Source organism: Drosophila obscura, unplaced genomic scaffold, assembly GCF_018151105.1.
Source record: "Drosophila obscura isolate BZ-5 IFL unplaced genomic scaffold, ASM1815110v1 contig_30, whole genome shotgun sequence".
NCBI lineage: Eukaryota > Metazoa > Arthropoda > Insecta > Diptera > Drosophilidae > Drosophila > Drosophila obscura.
The window spans coordinates 1,883,434-1,900,139 of NW_024542818.1; the positions used below are offsets into that span (position 1 = coordinate 1,883,434).

Genomic DNA, 16,706 nt, shown 5'->3' on the forward strand with positions numbered 1-16,706 from the left:
CGCGTGCCGCATGCTGCATTGAGGCCATCAGAGAGAGAAAGAGCGAGAGAGATAGAGTTGATGCTGCTGCTGCTGCTCCTCCTCTAGTGTTTTTGGAGCCATCATCAGTTGTCAGTTAATTGCTAAAAACTGTTCACACGTTCCCAGGTGCGAGACTTTTGCATATAGCCGGTGGTTCCCTTTCCCCGAGTGCCCCCTCCAGTGCCCAGGGTGGTGGCGGGGGGAGAGACGGACAAGGACTGACCATTCCATTCACTCGCGGAATCCAGTCACGTTCTTCCATTGGGCGACGGCGGAAAAATCATTATCTAAGAAACTCAATCTTGAGACACACTTCCTTTTCCCCTTCTCCAGGCACTTCTCTCGCTCTTCCCTGACTTCTCTTTGACTTCCGCCACATCCCTTAAAGTCGCGTCTCCTTCTCTTCTTTTCTTTCTCCTAAATCGGGGGCGTCGAAAGTTATTTTTTGGTAGAAATTAAACATGTAAGAGTCGTAGCTGTAGCTGTGGGCCGTAGACCCAGTTATGCAAATCCACAAACAGAAACCTCACAAAACTCATAAATATCGATGGATTCTACGAATTGGAAGACTCCCAACTCCCAGGGTCCTCTGTCTCTGTCTGTGGCAGGTGTCCGCTTTAAATGCACGACAGCAGCTACCAAAAAAAAAAAAAAAAACACATACAAAAATCCAACTGAAACCCCCCGAAACGGATTGTAGGCAGGCCCATGGGGCACTTCTCTGTGGGCCATAAGCTCGGCTTCAGAGGAGAGCAGAGCGGAGGCCCAACCCGAGGGTCGAAATGGAATCACGCTGTGGTTTTTTCTTTACGTATGAGAGGCACGTACACCCCCAACGAAACGAAACGAAACCTCAGTTTGGGGGCTTGGAACGGATCACCGATCAGCGATCGGTCGCCTCCGTTTCGTTTAGTTTCATTTGTTTTAATTTCCATGCGAATCAATCAACAAATCCATCAATCCAGGAAGGGGAAGGTCTCTCTCTCGCTCTTTGGCACATTCTGATCCACAGATAAAACTGACTGTCAACCGATGGAATGGAGCAGAACCCCACACGCAAGGCCATAAATCAATCGTCGCATAGTTTTGTCCACTTTAAAGTTTCACAAATTAGAATCACACCGAAAATTTCATTTCAGCTTCAGAGGAAAAGCAGGGCAAAGGCAAGGGAATATTTCACAGGGAAAACTCCAAGGAAAAGCATTGGGAAAATAATCAATAGTCATTGTAGGTATTATATGATGCCTGGGAATCCTTTTGCGACGACGCAACGCTTCTGCCACACTCGCTTTCGGATGCTCGTCACGTGCCACAGGGCGAAAGCCCCCATCCACCTCCTGGCTAAAGTTTTGTGTACATTTTAGCACATATTTCCAGCTCGTAGCTTCAGTCGATATCCTCCGACAACCGACAGGTATATAGCAATATATACACACAAACACAGGCAGATATACATATATCCTCGCATGATGATGTCCTTTGTACGGCGCCAGAGGAATAGTTGGAAGCGAACATCGAATGTTGCATATTTGATGGATATTCTTACCGAAGGAAACTTTTGACTGGAATTGCAATGAACTTTTCATACAGGTGACAAGTTTTTCCAAGTTAAAAAAAAATAACTGAAGCTGGATGGGGGCTGTTTTAGCTGCTGTTTTTAATTTGACTTTAATGAGATCATTTTTTTTCCAATATAATTTTATTGTTTACCAATCCAAAATAATTATTTATCTTAGTTTTAACCCCTGTTTAAGCTATATTCGCAACAAACATTCTTTCGTTTGCAGATTTTCACCTTTTGGAGGGACTTTCATACTCATATATGTATATAGTTCTTTGGTGTATATCTTCTTGGTATCATTTGACCCAGAGACTATTATAATTCCTAGGGTTCTGTTAGCTACCTTTTCCATTTTGTAATTCATCCCTTTAACCTAAATTTAGGTGTGGTTTTTATTCAGTTGTCGGGATGCTTAAAGGACTTATTTTTAAAGAATTGCAATCTGTTGCTCTGCTCGTTCCACCCCCACACTCATTATCATGGCACTCGATTAAAGCCTTCAAGTATCCGCCACAAGCAACCCGTTACCTACCCCACAAAGCGGCACCGGCAGCAGCAGCAACCTGAAATGATTCGACTGTTGGGGGTTCTCATTCTCATTACAGCCAAAGGTCAGCCTCATTCTGTGCCACAAGCAGCCGTAGCACGCTCCAAGCTCCATTTGCCATGTTTAGAATTAAGACTTCAGGCTCTGCTCTGTCCGCGACTGCAGCATCGCAGCTACAGCTCCGAGATGCTCTGAAAAGCCCCCAAAACAGCAACAGAAACAGACGAAAACAGAACCAATTCCTAAGGCCGGCGGACAGACGGACGTACGGACGGGACAGACCTCAAGCCTCAGGTCCAAGCCTCTTCGGGTCTCTCCTCTCTGCCGTCTGCCGTCTGTCGTCGAGAGGCAACTCTCATGTTACTCACGTTCCAAACGAGCTTTTGTCAACTTGTCTAAATGATTTTTGCACACTGTAAACAAGCCCGAGACAGCCCGAGACACTGCCACAGACAGGGACGGGGGGATAGTTGGTGGACGGGTGGGGAGAGGCCATGAACGGGTGGCCGGGGTACCGGTGGACAGATGGAACGGCGACAACATTCAGTATTGACGATGACCCTGCACGATTACGATTCAGAAGTTGCGGCTGGACTGAGTCTCCTCTGTGTGGTGTGTGTGTGTGTGTTTGTGTGCGGGACTAAGGATTCTCTCAACCTGAAGCTGCAAGAGTCGTGTGTGCCACAGAGTGTGGCATGGCAAGAGCAGGGGGGGGGGCTGCTGCTGCTGCTGCTGCTGCTGCTTCCCCCGTGGGAGTCTTTTGTTATTGTTGTTGCCCGTTGCCCGTTGCCAGTTGCCTGATCTTTTGGATTTCTTTGGGTTCGTTTCGTTTTTGGATATTTTGTCGTGTAATCACGAATTTATTTTATTCGAAAATCACTTGACAGGTGGCGCCTTATTTTAACTAAGTTGTCAGCCGTTCCGTTGCACCCGCACTCCCTCCCGCCCACTCATCTTTTGGGGCATGGTGGCATGAGAATGGGAAAAATGCTAAGGCTTGTGGCTGGCATGGATGCTGTGTGGGAACAGGTCAGGGTGGGGCTTGTGGTGGAAAATATGAGAAAATTTCCTTACGAATCGAATGGAAGGAGTAGCAGGAGGTTAATGATCCTTAAAGGATGATGAACTATGGCATAAATATGAGTAGAAAAATATCTATGGGACATTTCAGCCATAAAATAATTTAATTTGAATCAGGGTCACCGTTTAATACTGCACAGATGAATAACCCGCTCTTTCCTTTGGAGATTCCCTCGCCCGCACTGGCCTTCTTGGAGATTCCCAGTTTTGCTGTGAGATTTCTTCTTAGAGATATGGCATACATGATTCCTAGATTTCTTAGAGATCTCCTCCTTGTGATATGCGCTCTGTTTATGCCCCCGTCTGAACATCACATCCCACTGGGTCCTGCTTCTTCACGGATTCTGCAATCAATCTATCGCCATAATGGGAACAAATGACTCCCCCAGTGGTGCAGGAGGCCTCCTTATCGCGCCCTCAACAACATCACACACATCAGACCAAAAAGTCATCTCCATCTTCTGCTCCTTCGCTGATGCTGTTGCTGTTGAGAGCTGCTGCTGTTTCCCCAGCGAGAATTCTCCCGAGAATGTACCACAAAGAGAGACGGTCAGAGAGAGAGAGACAGAGAGAGAGAGAGAGAGAGCGAGCGCCTCGGAGTGGGACTCGGAGGTGCACTCTGTATGGGGGCATAAGCATGTGGCAAGTGTTGTTGTTATGCCTCCGTTGGGAAGCCACAGAGAAAGAGAGAGAGAGAGCCACATGTGAGAATATATGATGTGTGTGTTTGTGTGTGTGTGGATGCTGCGGCTGCTGCCTCTGCTCTGCGGCTCTGTGTGTGGAGTGGAGTGGAGCCTCTCTCTCTCTCTCTCTCCAAAGGCGCAAAACCTGCTCCACCACCATTTGCAGCAGTGCAAAATGCGCTCCCCAGATGCATGGGCAGCAGCGCAGATGATGATAATGATGATGGTAGCAGCAGCAGCAGCAGCAGCAGAGAGGAGCCGCAGCCAGCCAGCCAGCCAACCAGCCTCTGGTGTCTGGTGTCTGGGACCCATCCATGGCTCTAACTGCGAGACTCTCGGACGCACCATCAAACCGACCCAAACGACCGACCGACCGTACCGACCCGACCGATGCGATGCGATGCTATGTGGATGCGATGCCATGCCATGTTTCCTGATGCGAGGCGATAGTTTATCGCCAATTTTCGTGCCGTGCAGAGGTGAACGCGGACCAAAAGCGTGCGAAAAGGAGCAAACCGGGCCTTCGGTTCAGCAAAACAAAACAAAAACGAATCCGATTCCGATTCCGATTTGCGAGAGAATCCGTGTGTCCCAAAGGGAGTCCAGTCAGTCGCCACCGCTCCGCTCGCTTCCCTGTCTCCTCCTCCTGCTCCAGCTACCGATTTTCCTCCTTTTTTTTGGTGGATTTTCGTCGAGTTTCCTTCCGAGTGCCGCTCGTCGCTTCGTTTGTCGTTTCGTTCGCCCGTCGGTGGTGCCTGAAGAGGGGGGCGCCTCCTTCTAACGGTGCCTTTTGTGGCCATGCGCGTTAACGGTAAATAATGGCCGCCATCTTGTGTTGTGACTGTGTTTTCGGTGTATCCGTGTGTCCCCTGTATCCGTATCCGTGTCAGTGTGTGTCTCGGTGCAACATCGAAATCAAAAGATAAAAGATATATATATACAGAAAGATATAGTGCTATCCCCTCACCCCAATATATATACACAGTGTAAGTCCCCTACCCCCGTATAAATCCTCGATAGCGATGGAGCACCATGGCAGCGGGTTTGTGGCCTCGCCCTGGGCCGCCGTATTGGGTCACCATTCGATGGCCTCCGCGGATGCGGGCTTTGCTGCTGCCGCCGCTGCGGCGCATGTCCAGAATCACTCAATGCATCCGCACTCGATTCACTCGCATCATCACCATCCGCACTCGCATCCGCATCCGCACCCACACTCGCACCCACATCCGCACTCGCATCCACATCCGCATTCGCATCATCATTTGGCTGCCGCTGCGGCCGCCGGCGCCGCTGCCGGTGGCATGCCAATGGATCTGCATGTGCCACAAGGATTCCCCTACTACAGGTAAAAATGTGCAACGCACTCTTCCTCTTTCCCTCTCTCTCTCTCTCTCTCTGTAGCTCTCTGTCTCCCTCGTTGGATATTGCATGCAAATTTATTTGGGGGCGTTGCCAAACTTCGTTGTAAAAGTGTCATCCCCATCATCCAATAAGAGGCGCCACAGATGCCTCTCGTACATCTCCTGCCACCTAAACTGAATGCGAATTAATCTGCATAAATGGGGTTTCCGTTTGGAGCGGCAAGAGAGCTATGGATTGGTTTATTATGCAAGTGGGAAGCAAGTCGGAAGTTATACCCCAGCAAACGGCAGAATTATCCCCCCAAAAGTAGAGAGAGATTTGTGGAAGGGTTTGGTCAACATAGAGAACGAACATTAGCCCAACTCTGGGAATGGTTTCATGAAAAATAGAAAAGGACAAAGTGATATAAAGGCAGCCTGCAAATTTTAGACGAAGACCAGAACATTTGTAGAAAAACTCGGGGATTCGGGAATGTATGGAAAATTAATCATAAAATTATTGCAGGTATTCAAACATTATGCTATTAATATTTGAGAATATTCCTAATTGGGATTACAGCAATAATCAGGGATAAGTGAAGATAAGGAACAAGAATCCCAACATACAAATAAGGAAATTGAGAAACAATGGAATATTTTATGTACGAAATAGAAAACAAAAAATAGTTCGTTGAGGGTTCCATTTACATTCATACTATGAATAATTTAATCAATGAATGGGAGATAGAACCGAATGGAACTATAACGATTGCACACATAATCCATATCCCCTGAATAGTTAAATGCAGAACAGTTTCAGTGGAAAAATTCATGAGAACATGCTCCTATGTATTTATTTACATATGTATGTGTACCATTACTCCATGAAGATCTTTTGCTGAATATATGGAAAATAGAGTATAAAGATGGGCATCTAAATATTGTATTTAAACAATTTGGAATTGAGTCCTACCCCGTCTTGGTATAAATATACAATGCCTGAGCAAGAAGCATGGGAACTTATGTTTCTCCAAAATATTGAGTGATGGAAATTAGCATCAAAGAGCTACACAAAAGTGCAACTTACACCTCTAAGAATCCGATCTATGACTGACACCTTGTCACCTTTTATACGTAGCCAACCCAAAAAGTACCCAAAGCCCCCACTTTTCTCCTTACCAAAATCAGCGATAAAATTGCCAAAAATAAAATTACATTTTGACCGTGTAAAAAGGGGAGTGCAAAGAAAGTTTGGGAGGGGGGTAGAGCGAGAGGCACCCCAGAGAGGTAGAACGAGAGGTGCCAACATCGATGAAACTCATTATTAAACTAATTGAATTTACGTGACAATAACACTTTCGACACTCACCTGAGACCAAACCACGAAACGAGAAGCGCAGAGAAAACCCAAAGCATCCAACGATGAAACGCCTCACGAATTTCAGGCGATTGTCACGAGATAAAGTCTGTCGTTCTCTCTCTCTCTCTCTCTGTCTCTCACTCTGTGCTCCATGCTCCATGGCCCATGCTGGCCCACACTCCCATTCCCCAGTTCCCATTCTCTGATGAGAGTTCAGAGATGAGAGGGTTCGTGTTCGGGTTGGGGTTGGGGTGCCTCTACTCAACCTCTTCATAAACCATAATCCATGGTTATTTTCAATATCGAAAAATGAAATCGGCATCAAAGAACATTTCGCCGCAATAGCCGCATGAAGTTGCAGCAGTTGCAACTGCAGTGGAAGTGGCAGTTGTGGCAACCACTTTTGGGGCATTCCCACAACAATATGGCCATAGCGATGGCGATGGGGATGGCGATGTAATTCATGAACTGTGATTGGTGCCTGTGCCCGCCTGGGCCCCAACACCAAGGAAGGAAGGAAGAACTGAAAGGAGCTGCAGCAGCACATCGCACTCGAGTACTCTGCCAATGGATTGGTCTGGCAAATGGCTAATGGGGTTTTTGGGGGGCTAGAGATGACACTAGGCAGCTTCTGGGATTAGCTGTGCACCAGAGCTGGGCGGGTGGCACGTTCTTTGGAGCAGGAAAAGTCGCAACTGAGGTGGGATAAACAATAACGACTAAAAAAACGAACAGATCTTACATTTTTTATCCCTATGGCTAACTTAATCTCGATTTTCGTATATCTACGAATAAAATCCCTTAAAAAAACTTCCCAAAACTAGTACAAAATTCTATCCAGCAGTGCTTCTTCTCACCTTACTCATATCTTTAGTTTCTTTAATCAGGGTTTCCTTAGGTTTCAGTTCTTCTATAAAGTCATTTCCCGAATCACGACTCACGAGAGAAAACGTCTGAGGCAGCTGCTCCTCTCTCTTGTCTCTTGGTCTCTGACAATCCATCTCTGACTCCAACTCCTTCCTCCTGTCTCCATCACTGACTCTGACTTGGTCTTTAGCTTCATCTGCGACTCCAACTGCAACCCGGACTCCGTCTGACTTCTTGGCTCTCACACAATCAGCGTCTATCAGCATTTTTCAATTATATCGGAATAGCGTTATCCGTGGCTGAATCGCGTCAGAACGCATAATTACTATAATCACCTGAGTTATTACCTTGGCGAATATTGGCGAAGAGACCTAAAGACAGGGAGAGAGCGAGAGGGAGATACACACACACACACACACACACACAAGACAACAGCAAGAGAGGGAAGGACAGACAAGAGGGTAAAGTAATATTAAAAGAGGGACAGAAGGCAGAAGAGGAACGGCGGACAATACAGAAATCTAAACTGTGATTGTTGCCCTCCCCTCCCTGTCTGCCTCTTCCCCTTAACCCCACACTGCCCACTCCTCTCTCTCTCTCTTAACCACCATCAACCCATCTCCCCTCTGATGCTGATGGGTTCTCTTCGGATGATGACGTTCGTTCGGCTGCCTCAATTTCATTTTCGTCTTTTTCCCATTATTTTCATTTTATATTTTTCGCTTTTTTCAGTATTTTTATGTTTTATTTTTTTATTTTTTTCACTCGCGAATACAATTCGTTAAAGTAACATTACACTGAGAGAAACGTTTGAGGGGAGGGGGCAACGATACGAGTACGATACGGGTACGAGTACGGAACCAAAAGAGTTTTGACCTAACTGGAAAATTGCTGGGACGTTTGTTTTTCATTACAAGAGGAAAAAGAAGGAAGGAAAAGAGAGGGGTGCTGGGGGGAACAAAAAATGGTATAGGGTATTTGGCGCGCCAGAAGCACGAACCGCATTTTCATTCTACAAAGCGATCTCCACACACAATTTCCATGGTCTGGTCTGAGCGGCGGTTTCCCGAGCTCCCGAGCTGCTCCTTTGCGGTTTTTCGAGGCCAGTCTTCGGTGGGTCTGGGGGTCGTCTATCCCCCCACTCTCTGTAGACCATCTCTCTCTCTCTCTCTTTCATACCAAACACAACGGTAACACTGCAAAATGTGCAGTGAAAAAACCATCATTTCAACAATTTATATTTCGAACGTGATTGGTGGACTCTCCAAGCTGAAACTCCAAGAGGAAAGAGCAGCGTAGGTTAAGGGGTTAAGGGGTAGAGGGGTTAGTAGCACTCCACTACGCTGCGCTGCGCTGCACCGTAGCACCGACAGCCATTAAGAAATTGCTGTAAAGCATAAAGAGCAAAATGAAACCGAACCGAAAAAAAAACCAACAACAAAAAGCAAAGAAAGAAAGAAAAAAAATCAACGCGAGAAAATGAAATAAAATGCAAGAGATTATGATTGCGATTATGTTCGAGGCGGCTGCACTGTATGGCGGCTGCTGCTGCATGGATGGAGGGGTGGAGGGAGGTGGTACGAGGGGTGTGCAGGTAAAATGTATAGAGAGGGGTACAGGGTATGCTTGGGGAGGGGAGTGCAGACGATGATGGGAATGAACATCATGCGAGTATGATGAGAATGGGAATGGAATAATGGAATGAAATGGAATGGAAACGGGGACAGAGACGAAGAGAGAGAGTCAGATGGAAGCCAGCAAATGGAATATTCCAGCGAATGAGAGGAGACCAGAAAGAGATCAAAGGTAACTCAAATATTTAGATGGAAGGAAACCATACTGGGAGGCTAGGTAACCTCTCAAATCTGTATCCCCAGTATCACTAGGAACCCAGCCAGGCCAGTCAACTGGGACTCTAACTCTACACCTGTCCGTACATCAAATCAATCTCCGCTACCTGGCCGTTCAATCAAAACTCTTTATCGGAAAATCTGCCAATAAAGGAAAGCGTGAAGCATTCTGTTCAATCCACTTCGATTTCCATCAAACGAAGCAACTCCTCGAAGGGAGAAAATCCTCCGCAGGAGGAGCGCAATCTGCAAAGGTGTTGCCGGGGCTCCACCCAAAAAGCATTACGAGCTACACTTGCTCTTGCTACACGACTCCAGTGGAAGTGCTACCTTCCATGAAGCTGGAGGTGCAGCCACCACTTCCACTTGTTCTGGTCCACTCGATGGTGCAGCCTCCAGTTCCCAGGCGGTGTCCAGGACCAGACCACGTCACATTCAATTAAATTATGCAAATGAGGCGGGCGCTACACTTGAGAGAAGGACGAGGACGAGAAATTGGCTTCTCTCTCAACACCCACTCGGCGGAGGGGGCTGCTGCTGCTGCTGCTGCCCAAGGTGTGGCAGCATCTGAAGATGCAACAACAGCGCCGCATCAGGTTGCAGCAGGTTGCAAGAGCTAAATTACAGCGTTGCTGCCATCGTCTGTTCTGTCGATGAAGGTTTTTCCGATCTTCGGAGTTTGATGATGAGGCTCTTGATGTTCACACAGCCTGCGGCAGGCATAAAGCTATTACACACAGATACCCACAGATACTCACAGATACCCACAGATTCTCTGCAGGCAGAGAGAGGGGGAGATGGAGGAGGTTGGGATGTCCTTGCTGCCGGCAAAACTCCAAAGTGAGGCAACAATTTCATCAACGCCAACAGAGTCAGAAGGCAGAAGGCAGCAGCAGCAGCAGCAGCAGCTCCTACTCCTTCCACGATGAGTACTCCTCCATTTCGTTGGTTCTTCTGGTTGGTAGCGCGTAAAATTAATTGAAATTCATGCCGTGTTGCAATAACAATCATTAAACGGCACACAAACACACACACCATGCCACACCCAAGGGCTGCCTGCCACATGCACTTTTCCGCCTCTCCCAAAGTGCAAAAGTACAAATCCCTGAGTGGAATATCAAATGGATTCTCGCGTGGATTACCTGCCGATGATTAGTCTTTGGAAGCGTCAATCGATAGATACTTTTACTACCAAATGCCAGATACCAGCTATATGGTTACTATATCGCTTACAGATATCGGTAGATACTTCTGGCTGGCAGGCTTCTCTTTGTGGCTTTCCTCTTTCCACGTTTTTGGGGGAACTTCCCCTCTGGCCAGGCGATCAAATAATTGAGATAAAAGTTAACAGGGGACCAACCCGAAAGCTCCTTCAAAACGAATCAGAAACGGAACCACGAAGGACGGAATACACTACACTATATTTAGTCATTCCAAAATAAAGATTTCTCACATGAAATCTCCATAGAGAAAGAATGCCAGCTTCAGTTGTCACAGGACAAATCTCGGAAGAAATAGCAACAAAAGTCTGCAGAATATCCATGAAACGAGTATTCAAGCATCTCCTTAAATCTCTTTCAATCGCAATGGCAAAGGCCAAACTGCAGCTGAAATCCCTGCAACCCTTCACTCCCGCTGCCATTTCAGTTAGTGTATTTATCGACAAAGTTGTAGGCTGTAGAGCTTTACGCTTCTTTCGCACAACTTTTGACCACAAAACTTATAAATATGTATGAGAAGTTTTTCGAAAATTGTTGGAATCCCTGCCTGCCTGCTGCCTCACAACAATCAGAAGAGATCGAAGAGCAGGCAAGGTCGGTAAGAAGACAAGCTTCTCCACCGATTGCCTCCGCCTCCGATCGTTGTTGTCTTCAATGATGATGATGCTGATGATCATCATCATCAGCAAGAGGCCCACAGAGGTTCCAAAGAGTCGTCCCAGTCGTTCATCAGTCGAACAGCAGTTCGTCAGAGAGACTTCAAAAGGGGAGCAGTGTCCAGGGGCTGGTGCAAGGGAGGGGGAAACTCCTACGGAAAGGGTTCGTCAAAAGGCAATCATTGATCAGAGGAATTTAGAGCGAAAATTTGATATTAAGGCCAAGCGATGAAGCAACGAAAAAAATAAAACAGAAAAAAAAAACGAAACAAAAATTACGTTAAAGGGGAAGCAACCCAAAAAGGCAGAAAAAAAAGAAATAAAGGAAGAAAATAAAATTAAGCAGAAATAAACGCCCCAAAATATGACCGCTCTCAGGGAGAGACAGTAGAGAGCGGAAGAAGTAGGAGAGGCGGCACTCAAAATATAAATACGAGTGGGGCCGAAATCTTTCGCCTTAAAATATGGGTGGGAAGAACAGAGAAAGAGGTAAACCCCACTCCAATATCAGAGGGGAAATATGAGAGGGAAAAATATATATTCACTGCCTCCCCCTACGCTGAAAATCTTTACATTGTAGATCCGTTGGAACATTTCGCTTTTAATATAAATAATTGTCGATGGCTACCGCAACGTGGAGTTGCAGTTGGAGTTGGAGGTTGAGTTGCTGGAGCACCGGCTATCCATCGATCGGAGACCAATCCATGGTCCATGGTCCATGGTCCATGCTCCATTGCTCCATCGTCCATGGATCGCATTACAGCGTCGTCTCTTTTGGGCACAATCAATAATGATAGATAGGCCCCAGGCTCGAGGAAGGGGGCCGGGGTGGTACGGAGGTGGATATCGGGTGGTGCCCCACAGGGGGGCGCGTGTGCGATCAGTGTCCAACCACAAATCGCTTTGGGGCCTTTGACAGCATCATTCAAAAAGTAAATACGATCTGTCGCGGGATCGGATCGGAGCCACCGCATTTTTGAGCAGCAGAGCGATGGAGGAGGAGAGGGGAGAGGAGAGGACTGAAGTTGCTACTGTGGAAACAATCGGGTTTTGTTGATCGGATAATGATCGTGATGAAATTTCATAAACCGAACACCGAGCCGAACACAGGAAACAATCAAATGAAATGCCATTTCTCGTGGGTTGTGTGGGAAAATATGATCGATATGGTGGCGATGTTTGATTTAATTTAAGTGAGAGATTTTGACAGGCAAATATCAGAGATCAGAGGAGAATTCAAGCAACTAAAGGAACCTCCAGTTGGTTAAACGATCTTCCATCCCTCTATAGTTCCATCCATAGTTCCATTTATAGTTCCATTCTACAGATCACTTCTAAGAACCTGCCTAGAACCCTCGATACCCCGATGACAACCTTACGAATAGGTTTTTAAGTATGTACAAACATCGGCATTATTCTTCTCTGCCTTAATCAGAGGACAGAGTCCGTCCAAAGTACTGTAATTGGAGGGCTTTCGATGTCTAGTTAAATGTGCAGATTACACACCTTATTATTATGAAATATGTTCCATAATTATGGCTGGCCAGTAGCAGTAGCCACTGCTTGAGGGAGGACAACCTCTTAATAGTCATAGCCCTTATGTAATTTCCACTGCCACAAAAAGAGGCAGGGAGCAACAGCAACAGCAAAAGCAGCAGCAGCATAAGCGAACCCTAAGACCTCCTTATATGAGTCCGAGTCGGAGTCGGAGTATTGACAGTGCGACGGCGGTGGCGACTCCACTCGGGCTCCTGGCGACAACGATGTCTCGACAGAGAGACTGCAGCACAGGAGAAGAAGGAATAGGAGAGTGGGAGAGGATGGAGGGGTCTGGGGCTCTGGCTCTGACTCTGACTCTGGCTCCTGTCTTCCTCATGCCAATTTATTTATGGTGCGGTACAAGTTTTTACGCACTCAAGTGCTCTGAGACTAATTGGGCACGAAACGCAATCAAAGTGACGACGACAACGATGTATTGGGGCTCTGGCAGTGCCCCCATGCCTCTCCCGCCCCCTGTGCCTCATGCCACTTGCCTCTCATCTGCTGCAGAACCGGGTGACACTCCACTTGAAATCGATGGATGGATCGTTGGATGGTTTTGCTGCTACGAAAACACCAAGCAAAAACCCAGAGAGAGAGAGAGTGCCTGACTGCCGCCTGGCCAGTGGCCATCCCATCGATTCTTCGATCACTTGAACTTTATATCGGGAGGCCCGCTGATGAGGCTTTGATTTGTGGCAGAGAGGCAGAGCTCCAGTCAGTGGCAGGAGTCCGCGGAAATAGTTGGCCTATGTTCTACACAATTATCTGTTATTATCGAGGCTTTACTTTTGCTCTTTTCATTGCGTTGCAATGTTGACATCTCATTGCTGCCACTGCTGCTGCTGCTGCTGTTGGAGCCTTTTATGCCAACACTTAAAAATAGCTGCCACAGGAGATGTTCTCGCTCCCCCTTCTACTCCTTGTACTCCTGCTACAGCTTCTGCTTCTGCTGGAGCCTTGGCATTCATTCCATTCCCCTTCGATCGATCGTTGAGGGAGAACACGTGTCTCTCACAAGGAATGGGGCATGGGGCTTATGAGTGCTTAGCAGGGGGCAAGGACAAAGCAGTAGATGACATTGTTTGACAAGAGCTTGGGGCACAAGAGAAGCGATAGAGGAATGAAAGTCCAATGAAACTAAGAAACACATTTAAGCAGAAAATTAGGGAAAACTTCCACTGCTTACCAAAATACTTTCCCCTAAAAAAAACTTGAATACTTTCTTTGATAGAGATACGCTCCTCCGATAATCTGCACTTCCTTGATAGATTGGGGCTCCGCCCAGTGCTGACCTACGAACTTCGATGAACTCAATCAAAACGAAATTAAAGCATAAAAAACAATAAAAATCCACGAACGAAATTACAATTTTGATAATTGCCCCATGAGACTGAAACGGAGACGGGACCTGGTGGTGGGATGGGGGAATGGAGACCGAAAAATCACTTCCTTCCCTGTTCACTCGGCGCTGAAGCTGAACGGTTTCAATCGATCGAACCAGCAGCGGCGTTCAACCAGCGATCGAACAGCGATTCAACGATCCACTGATCAAAGGGTCAGCAAATTTCTGCGGACCCTGGCAAAATAGGGTTCTGGGGCATACATTTTTTGGGGGCAATGATTTACGGCGCTTCGCGTTCGTTGGGAAGTTGTCCCGCCAGAGACAGAAACCGCGAGGACACAGGAGACAGAAGACAGGAGGAAAGGTGCTGGAAAGTGAGGAACAAATCAATAAATTTTAGAGAATTCGGTGCCTTGCACTTGATTATAAAGTCGGAACCACATAATGTTCAGTTGTTGTATAATTTGAGAAGATTACTCTGCTCCGCTCCGCTCTGTTGTTTATTCGACGATTCAATGATTCGATGACTTCCTGTTGACCTTGTACAGAGAAGGGAGTGTGAGAGGGAGAGTGGGAGAGAGGGGTAGAGCTATATAGAGAGAGAGATACAACTGATTTCCAAAGAGGGATATTTGTTACGATCCAATGAGTAATTCAAAATGCTTTCAAATATAAGGAAGATTCCATATCATGCCAATCCACTCACAGATTCAACGAGACAGAGCGAGAAAGAGATATAGAGAGAGCGACAGAGAGATCTAACCGAAAGATTCCACATATATTAATGCCCATTCCCATTCTTTCATTTCCATTGCAGATACCGCGAGGATGCCTTATGCTGGGGCGACAGGTGAGTCCGGAGCCGAGACATTTATCGGCTAATTTAATTTATTTGGAAAATGCCAACTTTTTCCGCCGTAACAGCTTCACGCTAATCGAATTCAACAGCCGCGGGCTTAAATGTGATTCACTATTTTTTTTTTTTTTTTGTATTTTTCTTTTCTTTCTTGCCATGCTGCATGTTTCGCAGAAAGTCCATGGAGGAGATCGGTGCGGCCCAGTCCTCGGTGAATGCGCGGTAAGTGTTAATGTTACCGTAAATGATTCTGCCTCAGCCCCTGTTGAAGCACCCTACCACACCCCCCACCCCTTTAGTCTTTCAGCGCCACTTGACGGCGGCGGCGGCGGCGGCGACTCTGCGCATCGCATTTGTTAGCATAAAATTATTGAATGCCAGAGAAGTCGTCGTCGGTCGTCTGTCGTCGCTGTCGCTGTCGCTGAGCGGCCGGCGACAGACGTCAAAGGCGCTCGAATCGCATCTATGAGATACTTTGGTATCTGCAGAAGCTTAGAAAGAAAGAAGAAACCGTTGTCATTCGTAAGGGTATCTAAATGTTGCTTGGTCATCTCCACTTATGCATTGGGTTTGTCCTAAGAGCAAAAGGAAATCTTTGGGGAAACTCTAACTGGTTGTTAAATATGAATAAAATCTAAAGTCAAATTTTAATCCCACAATTATAGAAGTTTTTGGTAATATCCACCCAAGGATAGAGTAAAGAAATCAGATTTTATTGAACTTCCATTCGATTCCATCTACTCTTCACCCGTTCCTAGAGCTTTTCCTAGGGCACAGCCAGTTCGCCTTGCCTCTGGGGTCTGTCTTTGGGGCCGGCACTTGATGTGAGCTGTCTGCCGTTTGTTGACTTGTTGTCTTGTTCTCGTTTTGTTATGACATTTTACATTTTTAATGGGAATTCTCACATAAAAAGTACAAATATCAGACTAATTGGATTTATCTCGAGGCTGTCGCGCGTTGTCACACTCTTTTTGCCATCGCTGAAGACCTGAGAGAAGATCCCGGGCCTGCCGGAAGATCAAGCGAGTATCAGAAGGGGGAAGGGGGGAATAAGAATCCATAGACAAGTTTTCTAGTTCTCAGAGTCCGAGAGTATGTACAAGAGAGATCTTGTAGCAATTAGCCGTAACCCAGCAGTCAGTCGATCAGTCGATTGAAGGTCCATCCCATCCCATCCCATCCCATCCCAGAGTCTTGAGTCCCAATTCCTTCCCGAATCTCCGTTTCCAATGAATCGATCAACTGGAAGAGCAACTGGACCAGCAGCAGCAGCATGCAACAAAAGCAACAATGCCGCAATGAGGTAAAGAGTGGCATTGCTTAAATTGATTTCTGCAATTAATTGAACAACGCAAATGACAAACTGACAAAAACAGAGAAACGCGAGAAACAACCAGACACAGAAACAGAAACTAAAAGTAAAACAAAACAAAACAAAAGAAAAAACAAGAAAAAAGCTGATAACCTGGAGCACATTCCTCATGTTTCTTGTGCCTCCTGCCACATGCCGCATGCCCCACATCCCTTCGGACAGCAGCAACAACTTTAACCAACCTCCAGCCATTCGTGGAATGCACTTTGGCTCCTGGAACACGCTTCCAGCTCGCGAGCAGCGCGACAGACGGCAAAAGGGAGACTTCTCTTCAAGGCAGAGAGAGAGGGAGGTATGGGTATGGGACGAGCTATATTAGCCAGTTTGAATAAAGCAATAATTACGAATGGGTATGTCAGGGTCAACACGCACACTGCAGGAGCGTATTAAACAGCTCAAAATATTCTTA

General features: G+C 46.7%; 1 protein-coding gene across 3 annotated transcripts in view; it reads left to right on the forward strand.

Annotated features, from left to right (window-relative positions):
- The first annotated feature begins 4,899 nt into the window (after positions 1 to 4,899).
- Positions 4,900 to 16,706, forward strand: part of LOC111068791 (protein trachealess) — a 30,189-nt gene continuing 18,382 nt past the window's right edge. For all 3 annotated transcript variants that reach the window (XM_022358516.2, XM_022358518.2, XM_022358517.2), the window contains exons 1-3: positions 4,900 to 5,237; positions 14,887 to 14,919; positions 15,100 to 15,147. In XM_022358516.2, the coding sequence (XP_022214208.2) occupies positions 4,915 to 5,237; positions 14,887 to 14,919; positions 15,100 to 15,147 (404 nt within the window). In that variant the 5' untranslated portion in view covers positions 4,900 to 4,914. The remainder of the gene's footprint in view (positions 5,238 to 14,886; positions 14,920 to 15,099; positions 15,148 to 16,706) is intronic.